General features: G+C 36.5%; 1 protein-coding gene across 1 annotated transcript in view; it reads right to left on the bottom strand.

Moving 5' to 3' along the window:
- The window catches only part of LOC148835455 (voltage-dependent calcium channel subunit alpha-2/delta-3-like), a 194,756-nt gene that overhangs the window by 109,377 nt on the left and 57,918 nt on the right, over nt 1–27,461 (bottom strand). Inside the window, exon 5 of the mRNA XM_088915809.1 lies at nt 17,778–17,837. Coding sequence (XP_088771935.1) covers nt 17,778–17,837 — 60 coding nt within the window. The remainder of the gene's footprint in view (nt 1–17,777; nt 17,838–27,461) is intronic.

The raw sequence follows: 27,461 nt of genomic DNA, 5'->3' as shown, positions 1-27,461 counted from the left end.
AAACAATAGTGTCAGTATAACTTTTTGTGAGGAGGGGAACATTTTACATATTGTTTCATAACCTAAAGCACTGTTTTAAAAATAATTGTGAAATAAAACATTAGTACAAGTTTAAAAAGTTTACTTTCTGTTACTGTGGGAGAAACTTTACAAGTAAAAGCATGTTACTCTTTCCCTGTTGTTTGGTCATGTGAGCTGTAATGTTGCTATGTGATCAGTCAATCACCACATTGCAAAGCCCATTACTCTCTCCCTTGGCTCATTAAGAGTTTAAGATAATATAAATCTTTTGCATGTAGTCCATTCACTGCACTTTAAAAAAGATTTTCTGACTGACTTAGGAGCAGGTAACCTTCATTAATTCCTGCACGTCTGAGACGCCTGGTTCTTTTATCATTTCTGCAAACCCAGGCAACGCACCAATAAAGCCATCAATTATAGAAAAGACAAGCCACATATCAGTTCAATTAATCTCAGCTGATTACCTTGGTTATTAAGTGTTTATCGGGAAAAGTGCTGACATCTAAGGTAAAGTAGTTCAGTTAGTAAATTCTGCGCCACTGCTCTGAACCAAAACTTTAGAATACCTTTCTGCATTGTTCTGTAGTTAAACATTTGGTTATTTTTCAGAATCCCATTTCAGAAGTGGTCAGAAGTTTAGCTGATCTCTGTATTGTTTTGAAAAGAAGTTGAGGACTTCTGGCATAACAGGGCTAAGAGGCAATTATACAGTACACAATACATGTGATAGCCAGTATGTGGAATGGACACATACCCAGGGACATTTCTCACAATGCATTCTGGTTGTAATATACAGTATGTGAGAGTTAATTGTAGCATTTATCATAAGTTTTTTTTTCTTGAAAAACACAGGAAAAACATTTGTTACAATAATTTGAATAGCCCATCCTTTGTTTTCTGTGGAGCTGAGAAATAATGTGAAAAATATGCATCTTGAGTACACGTTTAGGTTGTCTTCTTCAGGGAAACACATTCCTTTCAAATCAGGTTAAATAACTGTAAAATGTGTATGCAGAGATTATGTGTGCCTCTAAACCTCTGAACATTGTTGTACTGACTTTGAAGCGTCTAGGGACAAATATTTTCCATTACAAATAATTATGGAACACAATGTCAAGTCATTTAAATAGGTGAGGTGATAATTTTATGGAAAATTCTGCTAATGCCAAAGTTAAGCAGAAATTAGCATGAAACATCATGTACGCAAAGTTAGCAAGAGCTATAAATCATTATTAGCAGATGGTAAAGGATCAGACTGATGATTGACAATGGAGTGAAGTGAAAAACGTTTAAAGGCTCGAAGGCAGAAAATGATCTGTTTGTATATTTGCTCGTGTGCACAAAACATTCTAAACCAAATGTATAAAAAAATACAAAACAGAGGAAATGTAACAAGGTCTTATTATAAAAAAACTGCTACTGTTTACTGGACAAACTAGCACTTGCTGTCATTACGGAAAAAGAAATCAATGTGGACTCAAAAACTGGACTGGACAACTGAATAATTTAATTCTTTGTACTGGTAAAAGCACCTCTCTCTTCAAAAATGAACATGACAAAGTTTTATTATTTGTATATTGCCAGACACCTGACCTAAAGAGAGACATAGCAATAACCACTTCTCAATCCTTAATATCTTGCATCCATAGGCAACATACTGCAAAGACAAAGAAATATAGTATGCGGCAGGTACAGAGGTTGTGTAGATGACACATTATGTCAGAGTTATTTATTATTAATCAAACTCACATTCTCTCTCCTACTGTACATGTTTACTAGAACCACAAGAACACTACAGAGACCAAACAATAATTGAAGGGAAATGTACAGACCTTTGGTAACTCTGAATTAAAAATGCACCAGGCGGTATCTAAAACTGCATTTGTTTTCATGGATCACACAGGCCTTGTTCAAGCATTTAAGAAATCAGGCAGGAAAGAAAAACAGGTACAGAGAAAAATGTGACATCAAAAACTCCCACAAGAAAAGGGATGAAGTATTGTTGGCTGAGTACACAGGAGACCAGAAAACTATAAGAGGAACTGACTTCAGTTTAATCTGGTCAGGCAAGGTCACGTTTTAGTATGACCTCAACTAAGGCAGGCCCCCCCAGCATAAACCCACAGATAAGACAGAACGTATGGTGGATACTGAGACAAATTAATATTTACAAGCCTAAAGCTGTGACTTTGTCAGCACTACATGGAAAAGGTTAAGATTATTTAAAGAGCTGGACCAGAAGAACACTTCAGAGAATGCTATTTAATTAAGGCTTATTATCACTTTAACAGACGGATTTAATGTTGCACTAGGGAAATCATTATCATCGTCGTCTGTTTGCAAGACTGGTAAAAACTGTTGAGAGGTCAAAAAGACTAAAGTGTATGTCATTAATCATAGATCTGTTATATATTTTGTGAATTCAGTTGTGTCAGTATACTACAGAATTTCTACATTTACGATCCTTTTTTAACCTATTTTGACTAATATGGTTTATAAATCGGTGCCCTGAAAGCAACAAATCTACAGTCCTTTAATTTTTAAGTTATCTCTTTCCAGCATCTGTATATTGTGTATCTCCATCCAACTTGTTATCGGTATTTTAATATCTTCAAATGAAGTCTGTATTATCTTAGCTCTCAGATCTCTTGCTTAGAAAATTATCTTCGCGGTCAGATGAAACACAAAACAATGGAGTAGACATCCCATGCACTTGAAAATCAGTTTATGTAAAGATATCCAATTTAAAAATGTTAGTGGTACCGACAGGTGTGCCCTGATTTTTTTATGCACCTCAGAGTAGTTTATTCATCTAATAATCAAACACACACTCTTTTATAAACACTGATTTGCCACACTGAGATAAACACTACAATTAAGAAAATGTAGCAAGATGCAATATTTCAGTAATGATGGGAAAATAATCAGAGCTTTTCTGGGGAAATCTGAATTTAAAATGCTGCCTATTGTTCATGTGATGGCCTGACAGCACTCAGAAGCTGTAAAACCTACCGATTAAGAATATATGCAGCTCTGAAACCAACTTCTGACACTCAATATTACGCCTGGGTGGTTATTTGGCATTGAAGATGGAAACCAAACTCAAAACTCAGCACTACTGACAAACTTGTCCATTATGCAAAAGACAGAACTCTTTATTGTTTAAGTTATTACATGAGCCTGTGAGACACTTCAATTATTCTTGATGGTCTTCTGATTTTATGGTACATGGTTTTATGCAGTATTTATGACACCTTCCTCTCTCGTCCTTTACTGTACTGTATGTGTACAGTATATACTGGCTGAGGAATAGATGGAGACCAATCTTATATTGGGGCTGAAGTGAGTAGTAATAAAAGTAAACGGCTAAGGAAGAGATGGTTATTTTTCAAACCCTCGAAGAGTAAGATGGATAGGATTGTGCACTGTGCTTTGAGTTCAGGTTTTGTTTTGAACATTGCTTTCTTCCTATAAACGTGTTTCTACAAGCCCTCTACTCTACATGTCATCATTCAGATTCCATTAAATGAATACCTCATAAAACTTCCAGATGGCACAGCATGATGGATTCAATGAAACAGTAGTGAAGTTCATTATCTGTGATGGGATCTTTAATAATACAGCAGTCCCTGCACAAATGGCTCTAGAAATCCATCTTTCCCTTAGAGCCCAGGTTGATTCCTATGGCCCACACAATGCCAGTAAAAGCATGTCCTCAGCCAACTGCGACGGTGATTCCCCAAGCAGAAACACAATTGGCTGAGCACCACAGGGGTTGGGGAAGGGGTGGGGGGGGTCATTAGTTGGCCAGGACACACTCATTGTTTGGAACAACCGCAACTCCTGGGACCTGCCAGAAGCCTGAAACCTCCATGAATGTGGGAGCTAAATGTGCCATTCCGGCAATCAGCCATTAACCCTCCTCATGTGGACGTCTTAGCACATCAAAATATGACAGGTGAGTATGCTGGAGAAGCATACCCAAAGATCCTTATTATCCCCGGGCAGGAGAAAGGTTTTAGCCGCAAAGCAAACCAGATGAACAATTGCCGATCTCAAGCTGGGTGGTTATAAATAAGAACACAAAGTTTGCAAAAGAGAGGAGGCCTCACAGCCCCTCGAGCCTTTCGGGTTTTTAGTAGCTAATTGATCTGAAGATCACATCTAGGAGTTTCTGAAAGAAGCAATGGAGGCAGCTTCAACAGTCTGGTAGTTTGTTCCAGACTCCCACTACATTTCAGAGGAATGTAGTGCCTCCTGTTCTCCATTTTTAATGCAATTAAATGCAATTTAATGCAATTGTTAAATGCTATGTTATGTTCATCCTGTTGTACCGTGGGAATGACATTCTATGGAAAAATAATTTCTCTAATTGCTTTACTGTATTTATCTTGTCCTGCAAATATGCAATATATATTTTTCTTCCACATTCTCAATTTCATAATGCTGATTTGATGGGGCAAAAAATCATATTACAAAGGATCTGTCTCTTGTGAATGAAGATGTCTACATACAGCTTGGGCTGTTAAAATGAAACTGAAGGAATCATACTTAAATGATGTGGGCAGCTTTTCATTCTGAACAATAATTTGCCAGATTTAGTATTTTATAGGGTCAAAAAGATTTGTAGCTTTATTGTATTGTAGAGAGTGATAATCACCTTACAAGGTTTTTCCAGGGACATAAAACAAGATTTTAAGTTAATAGATGGTGATGGATCCAAAAGAACAGTCTGTCTGTGCATCAAGCCAATTGTAATGTACTATATAATGATATTGATTTCTCCAGGCACTGTCCAATGCAAGGTTGATAACACCAAGGCTTAGCAGAACTAGTGCATAGGTCAGAGCTTCTCTTCAATTAAGGGCAGAAAAGAGACCAGATCTGTCTGATAAAAATGTATTGATTATTATAAAACAGATAGACAAGAAAACAGGTCTTGTGTTACACATAAAAATACAGAGTATAATGGAGATGTGAAACCTTGTGATGCACAGTTTATTTAAATATAAAAATTGTTATATCATGTGCGATGGTTATATGTCATACAGAATTTACACAAATAAAGCAATTTCTACTTTTTTGTTTTATTAGAAAATAGAAAATTGGAAGCTATTCAAATTCTTATTTAATTAATATTTTTATATACTTCCCGTTTCCAATATTTAATTGTGTGATGCCAGATAAGAAGCACAACAATATAAAGAATTTAGTATTATTAAATAAAAATTAAAATGAAGTTAAAAATAACTATTTTATAAAAGGTAAAAACAACTGAATTTGTATTTACTAATTATATTATTTTTTTAATTTATATTCAAATATATGTTGTGAAATTACTTAAAGACTATCGAAACATATTTCACTTTGAATTATAGTGCTGGCTTTTAAAATGTTTCTATATACTAAACCCACAAGCTAGGATTTATTTTATTTTTCTTTGTAAAATAAAATATTCCCTGACTCTGTCCTCCTTGGACATGATGCATGTGATGACCACAACCCCTGTGGCATCACAATACCAAGTTCAGACAATTATACAAGGCTATGATAGCATAATACTCTTGACTAACATGGAAAACGAAGGAAATTTTGTTCCTGTTGAACACCACATAAGTACAGTATAGTCCCAGACCCCAAAAACAGAGTGTAGATTAGAAGCACCAGAGCCTCTCCCTGCTGAATGCTGAGCAACTACTGTAGATGGGTAGACCAGCCCTGTTAATTCTGGCGACAATTTAGAGCAGCTGAATAAAACTAACCAGCAATTCTTAGGGATTAGGGAGGCAACTGGGGTAACAGGTGAAAATTTAATTGATCATGGGGGGAAGATGCAAATTCCATAGACAGAAACTCATAGCTGGAGTCAACACTCCAGTCAGCACTCTCCTGTCTATGCCTCAACTTAGACTGTCTTTAAACAAGTGAAAGAGAATGGCTCAGCAATACTTACAATGAAGGTGAAAGCTCAGTATTTCCTGTCATCTTCAGGTATTTGCCAAATGTATCAAAAAGTGCTGTTCCTTCTTTAAGAGAACTTTCAATATTTCTAATGCATGTCAATATGAACATTCATATTTTGAATGAGATAGCACTGTTATAAAATCAAAACACCTTAATGACAAGTGCATAATTCTGATGCATAGTTTTTTGGCATACATAAAATATTCAACATTTCAGTTTCCATTATGTTCAAGAACAGGCAGAAAATCTTTTATCACTCATTGTGTTCTGCTTCCCTCTTAACGGGCATTAAAAAGCTAACCTTTTCAAAAAAGGAATCAGAGTAAATGGAATCAAACACACATAAAAACCAATTCAAATCTGTGGCTGTTATCGTCGATGAGTATTTTAATAGCTAACTATGAAAGGTTACTGTTTACACCCACACCAGTTTTTCAACAAAGACAGGACTGCTACATTAGCACTGAGGTACGAGAGAGGCGAACACTGAAAAAACACTACCAGAAGTGTCAGCTGGCACAGCTGAGTGAGGCATTGTCCTAAGGTTCCATATACAAGTGCCAAAGTAGACATGCAGAATGTTTTCACACAGACAGGGGAAAAGTGTGCCAAAAAGATCTGCCAGGAAACCACAGATTTGTGTGGCACCGGCATCGCTTCAGGGTAGATCTGTATTTTCTTTGACTGAAATTCTACCATTTCATTGTTCCTGCTGCAGCAGGAAAGATTTCGTAGGAGAAATGCAGCGGTATACTGTAGAAATGAGAAAGCACTTCAGTTTAATACTTCAGTGGATTTAATGGTGGGTTCTACTGCCTAGTTCATAAAAAAATGTGAGGAACTGCTACAGGAAGTACAAATATTTGTCCACTTTTTATCATAAAATAATGAGTGTTGTGTATTTTTAAATGTGTGTTCTATTTCTAAAGTTGCTAAAGCTACACCTTGAAGAGATAAAAACAATATTTTATAAACTAGTACAATCTGTAAGGTCAAGAAGAAAATAGTTTTCTTAAACATAGTTTTTTAGCATGATAAAGTTCAGAACTACACAAAAAATATGCGTAAAAAAATAATAGGAGGTGAGTTGTCCAGTGAGGCTTATTTGGTTCTGTTATAAACAAATAATAATGTGTGTGTTTTTTCTTATTGTCTACTTTTCAGTTTATTCCTTTACATTTGCTGTACATTACAGTATGCCCATTCCATACTCTCTGGCGTAGTTGTAGTTGCTGTTCAAATGACAGTATATTTACCATCCACTTCTGAACAGAAATATCACCTACAAAAAATATCTTTTTAAAGATGAACCAGAATGTTCTGCTTGCTGTTATTTGTCTTTTGACATTTAATGAGCTGTATATTAAAAAGATCAATCCAGGAAAGAAAAGCAGGACTTTTGGCAATATAGTGCAACCTCACAACATGAGAAATGCTTGTACAATTGACGAGGTTTCAGTGAAGTTCGTTTTCCAGGCTTTATTTTTCAAATACCATTACTGTGGACTGATGACATAAAGTGGTTTAGAATTTACCTGACAATCACTACTGTCAGCTAGTGCACTTTACGGTTTTATAAAGAAGGTCAGTCAGCTCAATACTGACAAGTAAATCTTTTTTTTTAAGTCTTTAGAGCATGCTTTAATCATTGAACAATTTAAAAGTCTTCCCTTTCAGAAGTACAGAGGTTGCTTGCTGCTGATACAACTGGTGTACTCTTTCCTAAAAGAAATTTTCAACATGCAGAATAGAGTAAATAACCTTTCTTTACACAAGTAAACTCTGCATTATCTGCTGTGTATAAATCGTCTGCTTAATATCTTGCGATTTGTACTATAATAAATAGAGACATTACCATTCATGCTAGATTTCAACACTGTATGTCTTTCCATCTTTCAACACATCAACATCAAAGGCAATTCAACACTAAAACACAAACATAAAAGGCCTTGAATACTAAGCTGGTGCAGCTTTGAATGAAACAGCATACTGCAGTATTATTGCTGTCCACTGTGTATGACTCTAAAGTAACAGTTCCTGTTATGATAGTTGCAGTAAGCTTATTGCAGATTACTTCTACTCTATAAAAAGAGAGATGACATTAAGGAAAAGAGATTTCATATGACGATGCCGAAAAAGAAACTACTGTATGTCATTGCAGTTGGAAAGAGCTGTCCTTCTCAACTACAGTATATGTCCACCAACTGTTAAATGGGGTTCAAAACAAAGGTTGTGAAGAGGCTAAACTGATCTTATCCATTTCCGCCTCCTTACATAGAAATATTCCGTTTCTTGCTTACTTGGTTGCAGGTTGTGTTTTCAGAGCCAACCTTCCACCCTTCTTTGCTCCTGCAGTACTTGTCTAACTCATCCTTCAGTAAAGTATGGGGGACCTCTGATCACACCTCTTCTCCACCTCAGTTAGGATTTGAAACAAACTACTGAAATAAGCACTAGTGTGGGCTTATTTTTCAAATTTAAGCTTCAGCCAAAGCCATTGCATGAAAAAATTGTGGGAAACGTGAATTAATTTAAGAAATTAAGAACAGAAACTTCTGAATACCGATACTTACAGTAGCATGAATGAATGATGCGGTTGTCATCCAGTACAGAATTTCAATTATTGTTATGTTGGTTTGAGACTGAATGAAGAAATGAAACAGATTACTTATCACCAGCTTCAGCTGGATTCCAAAAATAAAACAATGGATCACCAATGATCCTATAAATCATGTAAGTTTGAAGGATTTCATACAAAACATCCAGGTGGGGCTGCACATTGGTCGTGGTGGACGGGATCCCGATTACCTGTAAAGCGCTTTGAGTGGAGTGTCCAGAAAAGCGCTATATAAGTGTAAGTAATTATTAATTATTAGTATTATTATTAGTATTATTATTATTAAAACTGCATTATAAGCAAAAGTTGATTCCTTATATGAAACTAACTTTTATTAACTTTATGTAATGATGACCTTTTTTTAATTTGTTTTTATTTATTAATGAAACTTGAAATAACCAAATGTTTCATTCAAACAAATGTAAGCTTGCAGTATTAACAATTGCTGAAGTACTTTCTCGTGTACTGCTCTTTCTACATTTGTTTGTAAGGCTGAAATGAATTTTATGTAACAAGCAGGCAGCTGTGAGTCTGCCACATGAATGATCTCCCATTTCAAACAGATGGCACCAAAATAAAGTTTAGAATAAATCATGATTCTGTGATGTAAAAAGCCTGACAGAAATATACCTGGCCAACTGAGCTGGAAGGTGCAGTGAATGGAATTTCATTAAATATTGCATTTCCAAACTTCCGCTTTTAATTTACACTAATTTGAGTCCTTTTATTTAATGGCTGCTGAGAACATAGATGATCCATGTTCTGCTTGATACACTGGCTTGTTTCAGAAACCTCCTGGACGAAATTCTTGGATCAATTAGAGGGAGAGACATCACTTTATTGGCCATATACAATTAATTGAATTTGTCTTTTCGCATACCCCAGCTTGCTCTCCACGAGACACACAGACGGGGAGAGAAGCTGGGGGTCAAAGCACAGGGTCAGCCATTTAAGGGCCTCGCTCAGGGGCCCAATGGAGTAGGATTCCTCTGCCGGCTGTGGATACGAACCAGCAACCACAGGCACAGATCCTTAGCCAGAGAGCCACCGCACCGCCAGTAGCTACTAGGAGTAAAATGAGATATATGGGTGAAAATATCCTCATTTGTAACCTCTTATATTCTTATGTTCTGACACTCATTTACTAAGTGTCCTTTAAATTAGCAATGAGGAGAACCAGAAAGATTCTTACTCCATTACAGTCATGCTTGTATTCTATCTTAAGAACATACAGAAAGACTGAGTTTTGATTTTCCTCATATATTATAAGGAAGGAAGTGTATTTAACTGATAAAGTTTCAGAATTCACAGAAGTTTTCATCCATTTAGAAATGTATTGGAGCCAAAGCCTCCAAGTGGAAAGAAATGGTCTTATTGACTCACGAGGGTAGGTGAGCATTCAAGCATACTTTAACATCAAACAAACCAGCAACAAAAACAGAGATCAAGCATTCAAAACCTGGGCTTAATGAAAGTTTGTCTTATTTGATTCAAGATGGAAATGTCACATTGAAAAAAAAACTCTTCCCAACAAAGTTACCTTTTTTTTTAAATGGTGTACTGTTCCTTACATTCACGATTATGCTCATCTCATCACACAACCAGAGGCAAAAAGTTGTAAATGAACATTCTTTAACATTTTTGCCCTTTACAATCCATTGGCTTTCCAGCACATTTGTGGCTGAATCTGACTGCAGCAAGCAGAATACTAAAACTGCACAGAATGGAAATAATGAGAACAGGAAATCTTTGGGGGACAGGACACTACTGGGCTGTTAATTCTTCTAATCTTATCCTGTTCTCACTGAAGGATAGGCTTTGCATGTGGCAGATCAAATGATGTGTGAAGATGCTTTGGTGTTATAAAATGACCTAACTTATCCAGAGTAAATTTAGACCATAATCATTACCAGCTTTAATTAACTTCAATAAAAAAGAACATGGATTTCATTCAAATCAGAGACAATGAACCATGACATGGTGAGACAGCAGTAAAGAAGTACAAAATGAATATGCACAAAACCTAGCATGCACACAACAAAAGAATGTAGAATAATGGAAATACAGTAATACTCTGTTTGGCAATGCCATGCATATTGAAACAAACCTAAATCAAAACCTGCTAAAGTCTCAAAACTATAAAAAATGCACTACATCCCTCCTGTGATGATGGATTTTACAAACTTGTGCTATGTTAAATATTAAAACCAAAATTTCTATAGAGGGTAGTCAAAGTAGTTTGTCCAATCCCAATGGACGAATGCAAGAGGAGAAACATTGGAAAGCTTGAAGTGTATTGAAAGTTTATGTTTAGCTTTCAAACAAGCTTTGGTGTCATTAAAGCTGTCTGAAGTCTGAAGTGAACTCGACCATGTGATATTAGAATATTCAGAATACATTGGCGCAAATGACCAGCAGTAGACAGGAAACCAGCTCTATTTTGCCGCATGTTAATTGTTTGTCTCTTAGGATGATGCTTACACACTTTGGACTTGACTGACTAAACAGTTGTTGAACAGGAGTAATTTGAATGTAAACCATGACTTTATCAATTTTCTATTAATTGCAATTTTGAGTCATTGTTCTAGGAAAGATGATTGCTACCTAAACAGAGGCAGTTTAAAATTTAAGGACAAAATGGCGCTTAGTCAGCAATCTTGATTTACACAGGACCGTTTTTTCACCATATGTAAATTATACTGTCCCTAGAATTACCAAGTGTGGATTTCATTGACCCAGACTGGACATATGAATTATCACAGCAATGTGCGAGTTGTGAATCTCATGCAGGTTTGGATACGGACAAAATTCACAGAATTTCATTGTTTTAAATTGGGGCAGCAGGTCACTGTCCTGCATCTCACTTATTTGTATGGGCATCAGGAGCCGCCCATGAAGGGGGGGTACTGTCATGCCCTCTGAGGCCAGAGGGCGCTCCTACTCTGTCCTGTCCCTTGTTTCCTGTGCTTTGCTGTCCTTCTGGTGTCTCTCTCTCTGGGGCTATATATTTCTGGGTCACTCATTCACCTTCGCTCAGCATTGACGTTCGGATGTCCTGAGACCTGCCTAGCACCAGGTCGCCCCACGTCCGTGGCCTGAGGGCATAGGTTTCTGTACGGCATTTCCTGAACAGCTGAGCCCAGGCTAACCCCCGTCCCGCCGCTATGCATAGGGTCTTTTTCCGCTCTCCTGCCATTCCACGGTTCGTCCCTTCCGACATCCGTGACAGTCACAAGAAGTGGTTTTGCTCTAGTGTCCATTTTGATTGGAAAGAGTTTTTCAGTCACTTATCAATTGTAAAGTCTGCACCAATATGCCTGCTGAAGTTGGAATTGTTTCATTATACAGAAAATGTTCATCTATAACCCACTTGAAATATGGGAAAATTAAAACTCTTTACATTCCTTAGAGGTTTCCACAAAACCTAATAACAAACCTTTACAATGAAGGTTTCCACATAATTCCACATTCACAGGTTAAACATTAGGGAATGTAATAAAAGCTGTCATTTTCCTCTCCAGTATAAGCTGATCTGAATGCATGGAAATCTGGAACAAAGGAGTGTGTTGGGTGCAATTTATCACTGTCTCTAAAAAAAAGACGCTGTGCACAGCTCTTGCTGTGACAAAATTATTGCAATCACCCTGCCTCCTGGCTGGCACTAAAAACTTCATGGCACTGACAGAGCAGGGGCAATAAATAGAAATGCTTTAAATAACCTGTTTTATACAAAGAGTAAAGTACTGGAGTCCAGAAAATCACTTTTTTTGCAAATAACACCCTTAAATTCCAATCAAGAACATGCAACAAAATCCTTTCCCGTTCTCTTTAACCTTTCAGTTGCCTGTGATCACATACTGTGGATGCAGCAAGCATTCCATTTTCCTATTATTGTTACATTGCTTAGTCTAGTCATATGTCAATAAATGCAGTGCCCTCAATTTTCTCCTAATCTTATTATAAGCCAACAAATTCGGTATTCTGTCACTTCATTTTCAAGTTAATTAAACAATAAAGCACCACACTTATTGATATGGATTAAACAGCAAACAAGAGATAACAGAATTAAATCTCTGACGTTCTGTCCAAGCAAACAGAGTCTGTTGTTGCTGTTATTGCCATGGGGTACTGGAATAATTGGGAATATAACAGTGCTGGATTGCAGACCTTAAACCTTTAGGCTTTTCCTAATATTTAAACTGTTTTCTGACATTTTGGACATCCATGAAAATCACATTTGGCATTTCCAAAATCGGCTTGTAATTGCATATAATGTAGCCATGGAATTAAGTCAGCTGCCAAAAGACTGAAATGGAATCTGAGTAAGTGTAATTGCCTCTGAGACTTGTGAACAAATAATTATTTCAAAACAGTATGAAACATACCATTTAACAGGGTTTATGTGCTTTAGTTTGCTTTAATTTTCATTAAGTCCTACAGGGTGTAGGTGCAAGATTTCAGTGTGCATAGGGGACAGTACAAATTTTGGGGGGCATCACCCATCACATGAACATTTGAGAAAAATAACATGAACAGATTACTGTTCCAATTGCTCATAATAAATGCAGTTCTGGAACGAAAAGATAAGCAAATTCACATCAAAACCCCTCAAGCTAAATATGTATCAAATTAAAAACTGGAATATAGAATACTTAACCCTAAAGCATCATTATACTTAGCTCAGCTTGTGATCCTAACTATCAGCTATTTATGTTTTCTTATTGAAGCAATGAGCATGCATAATTAAAGATGCAGTAACCTTTTGCCCGTTAACTCTTTATCACTTTTTTTAACAATCCTTGAACCTTAAAAAAGGCTAATTCCCCTTCTAACAAGTTAATGGAGTATTGAATTTTTTCACATTACGAGTACAGTGCTAAAAATCACCCCCAGCTCTTTGCACCCTGTAAAAAAATAACTCATTTTCTTTCTTAGAGACATTGTTTATTGACTGCAGGCACCTCTGGTGTTCATTCAAACTCTCATCTTTAATTACGGAATTATACTAATGACTTAGATCAGAAATCAAATTACCTGTTCTTTTAGGCCTTAATCAATTGCTGACAGAAAACCTTCTATGATATCAACAGGACTCTAGCCCTTATGGATTGGGATTTGTCTATTTAAGACCACTAGTTTTAACACTTTCACCATTAGCACTATTTTATGTAAGGAACAAGATGCATAACTATTACTAGTAGCATTTTAACAATCTGTAGATTGTCATCTGGTCCAGTTTGAATATCAACATTATTACCATTTATGCAAAAATGGAAATCAGTCCTGCTACACTAGGATCGTTATATTGTCATGGAACTTTAAACCAATGTGAAAAACAGGTGAAAGAAAATCAAGCAATGAGTCATTGAGTGAGTCATGGTTCATGTCTTTTCTTCAGCTCTTTGGTGTTGTATATCACCTTGTCTATCACAGTCCGTCACTCTTGGGATATCACCAGAAGCTTTTTTCATCGCTTTGAATTCGCCAGGCTGAACACATAGCCAGCTATTTTTCCAGAAGTGTTTATATCATGGGGATGACAAACAAAACAAAGGTCGTGGGGGACAGAAGCAATCCGTTGTAATCAATCCAGTTTTGGCAGTGAAAGATTCCTCCAGAAAACAGCATTATTAGCTAATAAAATCCAGCATACTATATCACACCCTGCTCTCAGCATGGCTAAAAGATATTGGCACAGCATTGACAGCCTTCACATTACCCCCTCTTTTACTTGATCCTGCTCTATTTTGCCATTACTTATATGGAACTCCACTGCTCGGATCCATCCAAGGGGACATGGTAGAGACTCGTATTTCTGCTGCTGATGTGGCCAAATCTTTATTGGCACGGCATGCCTCTCTTGCCAAGGTCTCATGTTATTTCGGGGGTTCTTTAATGGAAATTCAGGAGTGTGTACAACTCATGGTGGGGAGGTGAAATAGGGGATCAAGAGTTTTGCTCTATGACAAATTTAAAATTAAATGTAGCACTCGGTTCACAAAAAATGACCTCCCACCATGTTCTAACCACAGTAGGATATTGAGCTTTAATTTTTTGGTTATACTTTGTAATGCTCAATCTCATGAACTGAGATGTATTAAAACATAGTACATACAGCATAAATGAAAACTACATAATCTGCATTAGTACACTCAAAATAGATACTCAGTGCTCAAAACGAAACTAGTAAACGACTTTAGGAAAAACAGGTGAAATTAGTTGAGCACAATACTGCAGCTATTTCAACACTGATTCAACATGCATTCCGACTGGATTTTTAATGTTCTCCCCGTGTTTGTGTGGACTTGCTGCGGGTGCTCCGGTTTCTGCCCAGAGTTGAAAGATGTTGGCTTTTGGGAAAACTGACCCTGGTGGTAGAGTGAGCATGTGTGTGTCTGTCTGTGCCTGGCGTCCCACATGGGGTGTACCCCGCCTTGTGCCCGCTGCATGCTGGGATGGCCTCCGGCGCCCCCGCCATGCTGTTTTGGATAAAACAGTTAGAAGACGGATGGATTAGCGTAAGGCGTTATTTAGTTTATGCAAAGCTGAATTTAGCGTGAAAGAGATGCTGGCTGTTGGGCCTGGGCAAAAGAAAGAAGTATACAGGACAGGGCACATGCATAGTTAAGAGGGAGGGAGTCACTCAGCCAAGTCTTTACTGCTCTGACCTCCTCTATTCCTTCCAATCGGTTCAGACACGACTTCAAGAGCAGAGGCTCAGATGAGTTTTGATAAAGAACAACAATCTCGCAGAGAAGGTTATGAAGGGGTCGCTGGAACTGAGATTAGGAATTGATTATTTTTAATGGAGCGTGGCAGAAATAAATGACAAGTCCTCTACCACAATTTTACTGTCGTGTTAATCCTACTGACACGTAAACAGCTTCCAAAACATTTCCCAAGCATGTAAAGGTCTTTGTGTTAACAGAATTGCTTTCATTTTTCCGTAGTTATTCAATCAAGTAATTTTGGAATTATTTGGTTACTTGGTCATTTAAATTCATTACACCTTGTTTGGGTTAAATACTCATAATCTGAGGTCAAGTAACAAATTCTTAGGAAAAGAACCTACATATACTCTAATTGTGCCACGGCACTATTTTGATTAAACTGTACCTTAAAATAATTTGCGTATCTGGACTGGATTATGTTAATGTAGATACTCTTAATTATGTTACAGAATAACAGCAGCCATGATTGGATTTGACTGTTAAAATATCCTGTTGCATTTACTCATGTTAATCTCAAAACCTTACTTTTACCTTTACACTAGTTTTAAAACAGTGAATACTCTTGCCTCAAAAAATAATAAAACTGCAATTGATCTGAGAAATTGCCCTTGTAAAACAATGTTATAAAGCATTTTTACATTACATTTCTGCAAACAGTGCAATTACAGTGTTAATACATTTACAGTACTTTGCATTGGAAAAATGGCACACGTGCTACTCATAGGCTAGGAATTTTGTTCTATTTCACCTTAAGTGTCCAACAACAAGTACAAACCCAACATCAGAATCCAAGGCTTGTACAAACCCAAGATCACACATAGATTGCTAATACCACAGATGAGAAATTCTTCTTATCTTTTGGAAAAAAGAAAGTTCCCCTGATGTTTGGAACTCACCTTTTAAATCCGATTTTATCTGTGTGATGAAACTGCCTGAGAAAAAAAGTGTGTTCCAAAGCAAGTCTGTCACTCACTGGCAGTTGCCTAATACTTTCAATAAGCACTGTATCTTGGAAATACAATTTCTAAATTATTGCAAAATACAGTGATGTTTTTTGTGAGATGGCAAGCGTGAGGCAAAACTGTTCCTGGTCAGAGCATTCCTGAATTTCAAATTAGTGTTTTATAGCAGGTGAAATTACTTCTGCCTTTTCCAGTTCCTCCAACTTTCAACATACAATTGTACAATACGATTAACAAGGAAAGTGATTTCCTGAAATTGCAAAAATGGATTTTAAGCATAACAGGAAAAAAGTATGTCTGGAAGCAGTTTAATTTAAACGTCATGGAGACGAGGCCAGATTAAGGAGCTTTTCTGCCCTGTGCCCTGGAGCTCATTTGCAGAGGGAAGGGAATTTTAACAGCCAAACTGCAACCACCCATACAAAAATACTGACATGTTTTTTAAAGCATGTATGCAATCTCTCCTATTACCAATTATGTCATTACCTTTTAATTATTCATGTGAAATGGGTACAGGAATGACAAAAAACATAGTGATACATTTGCAATTCTAGTGGAAAGGCAGAATAGGTGAAACTTAACATTATGAAACTATGAAAAAGGCATGCACTAATTATCTAGTAACAAAAAGGGTCCAGTATCAATCAACACCTGTTTGTTTCACTATTTAATTATTTTAGGTGTATAGAGAGGAATGTAAATCTGGATTATCAAAAAAATAATAGAAGAAGTGGAAGATGATTCTCATGCTGTTAGAGAAACTCAGGGTGCTGTGACTTGTTAAAAGTATCATATTGTAGGCCACTCAAAAAAAACAGCTACTTTCGATTCAAGAGCAACTTGCAATAAAAAATAATATTTATTGTTCCACACACAATCCAGAAGAAGGCCCAGATTACAAGATTGCAGACTGCCCAGATTGTAACACTGAGAGAGGGCAATCTCGTCTGCTCAGAGCTATCTTGAGTGCTGAAGCCTTGCCTTTGACCTGACTCGAGTGGTGTAGTCTGACTAGCTGGAAATAAACCCATTCAGTTTGGAACAGTCAGTCTTGTTTCACAGCTATAAACCATGCAACTGTGCTAGAATGAATGTTCACTTGGGAGTCTGCAAACCCTGGTGGGATACTGAGAGAAATACTATACTCAACAAACGGCAAGAAAAGAAAGAAATCCTTAAATTATTTTTGCTGCACATTAATGTCAGGTTTGGCCTAGCAGAGGGCTTCCCAGTTCTGATCCTCGGGATCTCCAACGCCAACTGGCGTTCATTCTAGTAAAACCCCGTCCCTAGTAACTTAATCCCACCTTTAACCGAATTTATACATTGGAGATTTTATATGTAAAATGTAGTAGTTGAAAAGGAAGAAACATGTTTAAGAGCAAGAACTGAATGAAAGGCCTGAGTAACACAGACTATTAAATGCCTGTAGTTTGCAGTCTTTTCTTGGTTTTCAACAAAGTTAATATTTTCACAGGTTACCTGCAAGTCTGGGTCCTCCTCATGTTTCAGGTGAGCCTCTTCAGCGGCTTCTACAAGGCGCTGGAAAAGAGACCAAGACACGCTGTCAGTCAAGGCCATTGAAAAAGAACTGCATTGTAATACTCTGCCCATAATGACAAATAGGAGAGGAAATATTTTGGGAGGAAAGGTTGTTAAAGTCAATAGGGATACATTTACTAAGATCACATACAAAACAATTATCAATGGATCTATAGGTTTCCAGTCATATTCTTTTGTTGTTTGTTTGGTTTGATTCAAATTCATTGATTTAATTAAGATGAATGTGCTTAAAGATTTTTTTAAAAACTATTTTTTTTAAATCCCTTGTCTGACCTAATCCCAGTGAAGTTAAATCAATTTAGTTATAACATAATTCAGAGTTGTACAGTAGTAGGTTCAAAATCAATATTAAATTGTAGTGGGGTCATTTGTAAAATATTACGGAGGAGCAGAACAAGACTATTATTATAATAATGCTGTCTTTGCACTGTCTCTGGGAGTCAGATATTTTACAGTTAAAAACTAGCAGATACAGTCAACACATGCATTAGAATTCAAGGCCAATTGTAAATTCTGGGTCACAAAACATATTACTTAAAAGTAATAAAAAACAAAGAGAATGATATACAGTACTAACACGGGGGAAGTTCAAATCGAGGAAAGGTGTGTGTCAGTTTTACAATGCACTATTCCTCATTTGAAATACTGTGTGAGATTTTGGTCACCACATGAGAAAGAGAAAATTATAACTTTATAAAGACATCAAAGAAGAACAATAATGAATGATCCATGGTCTCGGGCAATTGTTATTTATGAACAGGTTAAAGTAGTTAAATCAAAAGAGATTGAGGAGAGATTTAAATGAAATATACACAATTGTAAGTGGTGTTAATATGGTCAACATAGGGGACCATGTGCCACCCAATAGTAAAACAAGGAATCTGGGGCACAATTGCAAACTAATAGGGAATTTACTTAGAATGGAGAATAAGCACCATTTTTCAGGCAAAAGGTTGTGGTTATCTGGAGCAGGTGATTCAGACCCAACTATAGGATCCTTTAAGAAAAGGCAAAATTAAATTTGAGATTTACTTAAATACCAATCTACCAAACAAGCAAAATTTTTGCAGCCTTCTTGCTATTATGTCCCTCATGGGACTCATTAAGAGAATATCAGCCTAATAATAAAAAAAAATCCTTTCCTAAATAAATTGGTGTTGTGCACAAATACAGTATGATTCAACAGTTTTGAATAATTGTAGATACAGAAACTGAATAAGTCTGAATAAAGGAAATTTAATCTATACTGCCAATCATTCATAACACAAAATGCAAGGAAAAAAGTATTTTTAAGCCTTCATTTCACTGTTCTTTTCAACGCTGAAAGTCTCACTGATCAGGAAATAAACATGTCACAATCAAGGGATTATTATATGCTAAGCTGTTACTGTATGTAATTAAAAGGCGTAATCAAAATGATCATACAGCAATCACTGAGACAAAGAACACTGCCTGGAAAATGTGTCCATTTTTGTGGCGTAGTTTTGAAACAAAGTATGGATAATATATTTTAAACATTATCCAGGTGAACTTTTGAACAACATAAATAAAAACTATTGGCATCATGTCTTGATGGAGGGAAATTTTAAAGTAGACTTACAAGCTTTCTCTTGATGTATGAGAAACACATAAGAATTAGAAATTAAGGAAAAATTAAATGCATCACATCCTTACCTTTTCTTAATGTTATGCACTACTTCAATAACAAATATAATGATATAACTGCATAATTTAACCATTCTCTCACAGCAATATTCTTTCAGCACAACTCCTCACAGTTTGAGAAGTCTCCCTAACTTAAGATGGTTGATGGCAGCATTTCTTTTATCTTCTAATAGTTTTGCCATTATAATTTACAGCAGAGCATCTCCGACATATGCATGCAGTTCATGGATAAGAAACTATTTTTAAATCATCCCAAAGCAGAAATAATGCCTTAGGCTCTGCCAGGCTACCCATTGCTGTTAAGCAGACATTTTATATGAGAACTCCTAGGGATTCTGTCCGCTTTTAATGACTTTAGGTTTTAAGAGTCTGGGTATTCACTTCAATAATTCCTACCTTAAATTCTTATGTATATTTAAGTTTAAAAGGAAATACTGGAAGCAATTGGAAAGAGAACAAAATATTAACATTTGTTATGCTGTTAGAAGTGTGCAAGTTAAACTGCAGAAAAGATTCTGGTTTGTTACCATATGTACAGTAGCAAAATCCATCTTTCTGATTTAATAATTCTCACAAGCTAATTATTTTTGCCTTGCCTTACTCTTCTTTCTGAACTGGGTGTGTAATTTTGTACTAAAACAATCCCAAGGGACTAGACTATTTTAAATCTCCCAACTGTCCAAAAAGTAGTTGAACAATATAAAGTTTCTTACACCTCATTTTGATTTCACATCCTATTCTATTAGTCTATAATTAACATTTGGAACTACTTTGGCAACCTACGAAATAGGCTGAATTTTTGAGATACTGCTTTAATTCTATAGAAGTTAAAGGTAACTATGCTTCTCAATTCATGTAGGAGCACGGATTTTGCCTGACAGTTGCTTCAATACTACATTCAGTATATTTGTGATTGGAGGCCACCTCTTTTTGGTGATAAAAACCAGCTCTAATCTTAATTAATTTTAGAAAAAAGCAAATATCAACCAGGCTGGATAAACTACAGGCCATTATCACTATTAAACACAGACATGCAATTGTTTCCACAGGTTTTATTTTAAATGGTTGAAAACATGCACTTGCCATCTAATCCATCATGACCAGACAGGCTTTTTAACGGTCTGATTTAGTTCTGGTCTCTTCCAAACTCAGGTCCTTCATCAACTAGCCTCTTGTGCAGCACTTCATTAGATGCAGAAAAAACAGACAATTGACCACAATGGAACTATTTGTGTGCTATTTTAGAGATCTATAATTTTGGGCACTTATTTATTAATATGATTCCTATTCTATACAAGCCCTAGAGCTTGTGTGCTAATCGCACTTGGAACACACACCCAACTGGGGTGCACATTATCACTGTTAATGTTTATTCATTTGTTAGTGCTACTGGCTCAGATTATCAGTACTGCAGATTAGCACAATTTCCATTTATACAGTATACAGATCTCAATATCCCACGCTGTTCAGATGATATTTTCCTATTCCTTTCAGATATTTCTCACTCAGTCTTCCATGTTGCAAGCAAAGTTGGAGCAAACTATCATACTTCCTCACGCTAATTTACTATTACTACTTTACTTACTTACTTTATGAGAACTATCCTTAGAACAACTTAATTCCGTAATGACTAGTTCCATTTGAAGGGTAAGTGGGCAAATATGTGTTCGATAGCCCTACAGTGATCCAAAGCTTTTGGTGGTCTGACTGTACCTAATTTAAATTATTACAATTGTGCCTTCCAGTTGAGGGTAGTTAGCACTTGGATAGATCATAGAGCATCATCCTCATGGCACACAATTGAGGAGGCATTAATTAAACCAATTACACCCCAGGATCTTTCATTTTCTGCTCTGAAAGACATAACTGTTTTCCTTCAAATGGGCCCTATTATTACAAACTCATTAGACTTTTGGAGGAAAGTCAACTGACTTTTTGGCAGCCCCCCAAAACGTCATAAACTCACCGTTTTGGAATAATTTCCCGTTACTCGTTTTCAGTTTTTTCAAATCTACCCTGCTGGCTACAGGAAATGATCACACTCTTGGAAACATCCTTAACAACAATGGTCTGCACATGTTTTGGGAACTAAGGAAACTTACTGTCCTCCTGCGTTTTCCTATTATGTGCATCTCACAATCCGCTCAGTCCTGTGGGTTGCCATGGGATACTGCTGTATCCTCCAATCCAGTCACTGATCCAATTCTTTTAACCATCACTACTAGAAGTCATTTTTTTTCTCTACATGACTTTCTTAAGTCACCTAAAATCAGTACTCACCCACAGAGATCGAGTGCTAGATAAGATAGATGGTAGTCCTGATTTGGGATGCCATCTTGGACAATACTTTTCACCCTCTAAATATTTTGTACAGCATCCTATCCATTTTAAGCTTACACGTAACGTGTATTCAACACTACACTGGCAGTGCCAGATGAGGATTGCTGCCAACCTTCTTAGAAAAATCTGCAGTGGTGTGACTGTAACCTACCTGCACAAGCTTTGGATGTATTTGACTTGTGTGATTTTTAGATGTTTCTGGTTTTAATATGCCACTGAGATCAAGGTTGCTATCAGCCTCCTGGAACAATGCCTGTTGCTGGTGGGTGTAGTTCTAGCAAAAAATTCATGCAACTCATTCTATGAGGTCTGGTGGGGACAGAGACACCCTTGAACTGGGCACTCACATGCAGAAAGCTTTTTATGAAGAGAAGGATAGTTAGATTATGTTTTGTGAGTGCTAATCCTGCATCAGCCTGGTGAGATAAGATAAGATAAGATTTTTATTGTCCCCTGAGGGAATTTTTTTATGGACACCCAGGACTTCTGTACATTTAAATAGAATGCAAAAAAAGGAGAAGAAAAACATTGCACATTATACTATTAAAAAATAAGAAAAACATTGCACATCATTCTATTGCACATATACAGTATAACACATAACATGTAACATTTAAAGCACATCACAAAACATATTGCACTCAAGTGGGTTGTAAGAGTCAAAATTGTGTTTATCCTTGACATTTGTGTTGCCAGCTGTAATGGATAGTGGAACAAAGGAATGTTTGTATCTGTTTGACTTACATTTGGGAACCCTGAAACATTTGCCAGAAGTAAGAAATTGATATTCAGAGTTGAGGATGTGGGAAGGATCTGATATAATTTTTCCTGCCTGTTTGATTATGGATTTTTCAAAGATTGTCAAAGATGCATTCTTTTGTTTTCAAGGTTTCTTTCATTACACCCACCCCCTTCATATCATATATGATTTGTTCGTTTGCTATAATTCTGCAAGTTCATATAATGGTTGGAATTGTTGATAAGACATGTTAATACACTGTATATATTCATTGACAGTTTTCATGCTGTCCATAACCAACCCACTGCTTTCACACAGTTTAGCGTTACCAAGATTCAGTTCCACCTAGTGCTAACCTAATCCTTTAAGTGGTCTCAGTATGAAGTTTTATTTTCTTAGACAGCAAACAACACATAGGAAATACTGTATGTGATTAGCCTTTCATGCATGGATACAAATACTGAGGGACACTTCAATATCCCCAAGGTTAAACCTACACATGCATTTCATGCCAGACTAAAGATGTAAATGCGTTTTTGGTATTACTGGGTTTTTCACGTGACAGCCCTCTAGGCCATAAACTACAGTTTCGATAAAATTGAATAGGGTGCAATGACAAGAAAGAGGATTATTGCTAATGTGATTAATTCTTCTGAAATACTGCTGGGTAAGCACTGGTAGGGGTGCTGCATGAAGGAGGTGACTGATGGCATCTCTTTGGGTCAGAGTGTCTTGTTCATAAAAGACAGCCTTCGTGAAGGCACTTAGTGCGAACAAAATAATCAGAAATTACTGCTGCGCTGAAAAAATGTCAAAATAAATAAAAACCACAAAAATTCAGCACAAAACAGTATGGAGTGTTGAAAACTGATGCTAGCATACCAACGTGATACCACCAATAAAAGGGACACCAACACAAAACTGAAGATCAATAAGAATTTCTCGTTCCATCTAATCTGGATCCGTCCTTATATTTCTGCGATGTAGTTTCTTGTATCCTTGGACACCAGCAAAATAAGATTATCTGATGCACTGAAATCTAGGCTTTATTCTCACTATGTTTTGTATCTTTCCCAAATATACTGGCACTTTTCAAGTTTCTATTTAAATTTGCTTTTAGTAATCCAATCCATGTTTGAAAGGTTCGTTTTAAGGCAATGGTCAACTTAACTTCACCATGGAAACAGCACAGGCTCTACTTCTTTCATATTATTCATAACTTGTGGTGAAATACATGCATATCATCCTGACCAGTGTGTTGTGAAATTACTAAGACTGAATGTTCTTAAAGGTTGTTGACTGAACTCAATCCTGATTGGTTTGAAATTGCCTTAAATGCTCTTAAAGCAGATAATAATATCCAGGCTTTGTCCATACCAGAGCTCAACCTGGGGATGATAATATACTTGAATATTAATGTTAAAAAATAAGTACACAAACATAAACATTACTAAAAGCAAAAGTACTTGAACCTTTACAGTAGGAACTGATATACAGTAGGAATATCAATTTCCATCTCTTATCTTGCCGTCAATAAGATCAAGTAAGAGAGAGCAATGATGTTATTTATTATAATCATCAGCACTCACATTTTAAAAGTTATCCTAAGATCATTTGACACACATTTCTGTTCTAGTCACCTCTGTTGAAAGTCAACTAACAATTCATTGCTTTTAAGTGGATTTATACAGTGGTTTAAGAACATCTCGGTATTATTATTGCATAAACATAGTTTGTAACAGTGTTACTACTGTGTATAAGAAATCTCGAGTGACACTGTAATTCCATGTGTTTAATTGAGGGTCTAAAAGGGCTATTACAACATCATGTGTGTTGCTGTGAATATAAATCTCACATTCTGTTCTTCATTCTGCCAGCAGGATGTCTTCACTGAATTGACATTTTACAGAGCAGACTGACTCTCGAAGTGCATTCTGCCTGCAAAGCAATCTCTACATGATCAATATTTAAAAAAACACAAAAACCTAAAGCATTTGATGCCATCATATTGAAGAAGAAGAAAATAGCATTTTAGGATTTTAAAACCTTCTGAGTCTTTCTTTAAGAATTACAATTATTTGGAAAATGACATAGACACAGTTAAATATTTTTTTCCTCATTTTGTTTTGCAATTTAAAAAAAACCAAAGGGTTACAACCCTTGCTTAAGTTAGACATTAGAGAAGCAAGAACCCATTCCTTCCAAAGAAAATGAGATTGTACAACTTGTAAAGATCAGATTATTAAATTCTAGGTAATGCAGTCTTCATCCACCATACTGCATGTAATCTTGTTCACCACTTTCCTTAGAAATCTTGCAAACGTGAGAAGACATTTATTTAAAATCAATTTCTATTAGCTAGCTCAGAGTATTCGTGTTTCGTAAATGGTTTTCTTGTAAAACAAAGTGCTTTTGATAGAAATAAGCCTCAGGCTAATTCGTAAACTGTGTGCACTGGCTCTGACTGTGTGCATGAGCTGGGAGCACAGATATGGCGACACAAGGAAGCTGCTGAGATAACATACTCTTCTCACAGCACTCAGGAACCAGCCAGCTGTGTCCTCAGGCATGACTGACTGGCCATAAATTGCAAGGCAACAAAGAAATTGGCTCACTGTCCATTGTTTTCTTTCTGCTTTGTTATGCATATTTGCTTGTTTCTGTAAATAACAGTTTAGTTCACAGTAAAGCTAACTTCAGTTACCCCACTAAATGTGCCAAGTAAATGACATGACATAAAAATAGGAAACCAAAAAGGACAGTGGAAGCTCCTTGTATCTTATTTCTTTCTTTTCTTTCATTTCAACAGAAAGGAAATAACTACTGATGTACTGACAGACTATCATAATCCTTGAAATGCTGTAGATATCTGATACAAGTTCATGCAACTCAGAACCAAGAGCTTTCTTTTGACTGTATTAAGCAGTGGAGCTTAATCTGAATTCAAATTCTAAGGAAAAAAATGGCAAACATTTCATACCTCCAATGTGTGAACCAATGAAGGAAATCCAGGTCAGGCTGCGCTGTCAATAAAGGTTCATTAGGTATGAAATACAACATCAGCAGTGTCTTTGCAATGACCTGTTGACTTGCTCTAGCTCTGTATTGCAGACTTTATTGCACTAGATGGGTGATTTTTCTTACTGTATTTCAGAACTTGGTACTTAAAAAAGCACATGCATTTTTAGCACACTGTTTCTAAGATTGCATTGAGAAAACACATAATGACACTTTAAAGTGAGAGGAAATTACTTTTACAAAGCAAATTTCAGCAGAGCTCAGTTCATGAATGATGATAGTGGCAATTAGATTCGTGCTGCTTTACAGAGCTCCTCTCCTATTTAAAACTACCAAAAGTATCTAGCAAATCAATTAATGTGAATAACAGTTAAGATTTTCAAAGGCAGTGATGGAAACAGCTTCTGTAAATGTATGTTGTGACCTAAGGAATTTGCATTTCACTAGAGACAAGAACATCCAAGGATTGAATACTTCTGGATGCTTGGAATACTTGATGAGAAAAGTCTGACTTAACTCAGTTGATTAATGGGTAGCTCCATTTCTCTTCCCTTCCATTCTTGATTTCTCCAAAGGGACCAAGGATTAAAAATACACAACAGCAACCAAGTTAATATCTTCAAAACACAGGATAGACACTGCCTGGCATAAGTATTTAACCCCTCCAATAATGTCCCATTTTACTGAATTACAAATGACATTATTTTAAATTGAAATTTGAACATTCAAACTGAACACCTTTATGGGTGAAAAAAAAAGAAATGTCAAAGCAAAGGCAGCATATGCAATCAACTGTATTGATTGAACAAGTATTCGCTGCCTTTAGGCAAACCTAAATTAGTTCAGATGCACAAATTCCACAATTCCATACTTTAATTCCTGATTTCCAAAGGTGAAATGGAACCCTAGCCCAAATGTAATGTGTAGAATTGCCCTGTCATTTATCCAGAACGTAAACCCAAGTCTAACTAGCCACAGCCCTTATCCTAGCTCTAATCATTTTGTCCATTTTTATGTCTGATTCTGTCACACACATTCACACACCTGAAGAAGGCTCCGCAGCCGAAACGTCGTTTCTCTTTTCAGCCTGGAATAAACCTTTACTTGTTCCTTTGCACCCTACGCATGCTGACACAGCTACATACTGTACTTGAACTTCTTTATACAGTATAGCCCTTTTTATCCCAAAATATTACACAAAATGGAGGGGATTCTCTTGGTCCACCACCTTTGGAAAGCACAACACCAAGTACTGTGTACCGTGTAGCCCCACTACACTGCAGGTTAGGTACATAAGTAAGAAATTGCTTCATCAAAATTTAGGCAGAACAGACTGCACAAGACTAAAGTGAAATTTAACCAAAGTATTGAGCTTAACACACCTACTGTACCCTTACAAAGAATGTCAGGAGATCTTTCATGACCAAGCAGTCAAAGCCTGGATTTAATGTTTCATTCAAAGGATGAAAGAACAGTGTCCCCTGGTCACCACAGACATACTGTATTTGTGACCCATAAATCTCCCACTACATTGTGATGACACTTGTAACATTTAAGTGACTTTTTTGTATTTTATATAAGACTTCAAGAGGCAGAACAGGTTGCACCAGGAATCACATCTGCTGAACATCTTGCCACTACAAGCAAGAGAACGATCACAATCAGCCTGAGATTTTAAAACGTTAAGGGATGAAAGGTAAACCTGCAGTGTACAGCATGGCTCTGAAGAGTTATTGCCAGAATTAGCCTGAGATTTCCAAGTGAAAGAAAAATCTATAATCAATTCAAAACAAAAATAAAAGACCTACCAGGAATCCTGTAATTAAATTACAATTATAAAA

This window comes from Atractosteus spatula, chromosome 5 (genome assembly GCF_055471065.1).
Source record: "Atractosteus spatula isolate fAtrSpa1 chromosome 5, fAtrSpa1.hap1, whole genome shotgun sequence".
NCBI lineage: Eukaryota > Metazoa > Chordata > Actinopteri > Semionotiformes > Lepisosteidae > Atractosteus > Atractosteus spatula.
The sequence above is the reverse complement of the archived record's forward strand: the minus strand, read 5'-3'. Positions and strand labels throughout refer to the sequence as shown.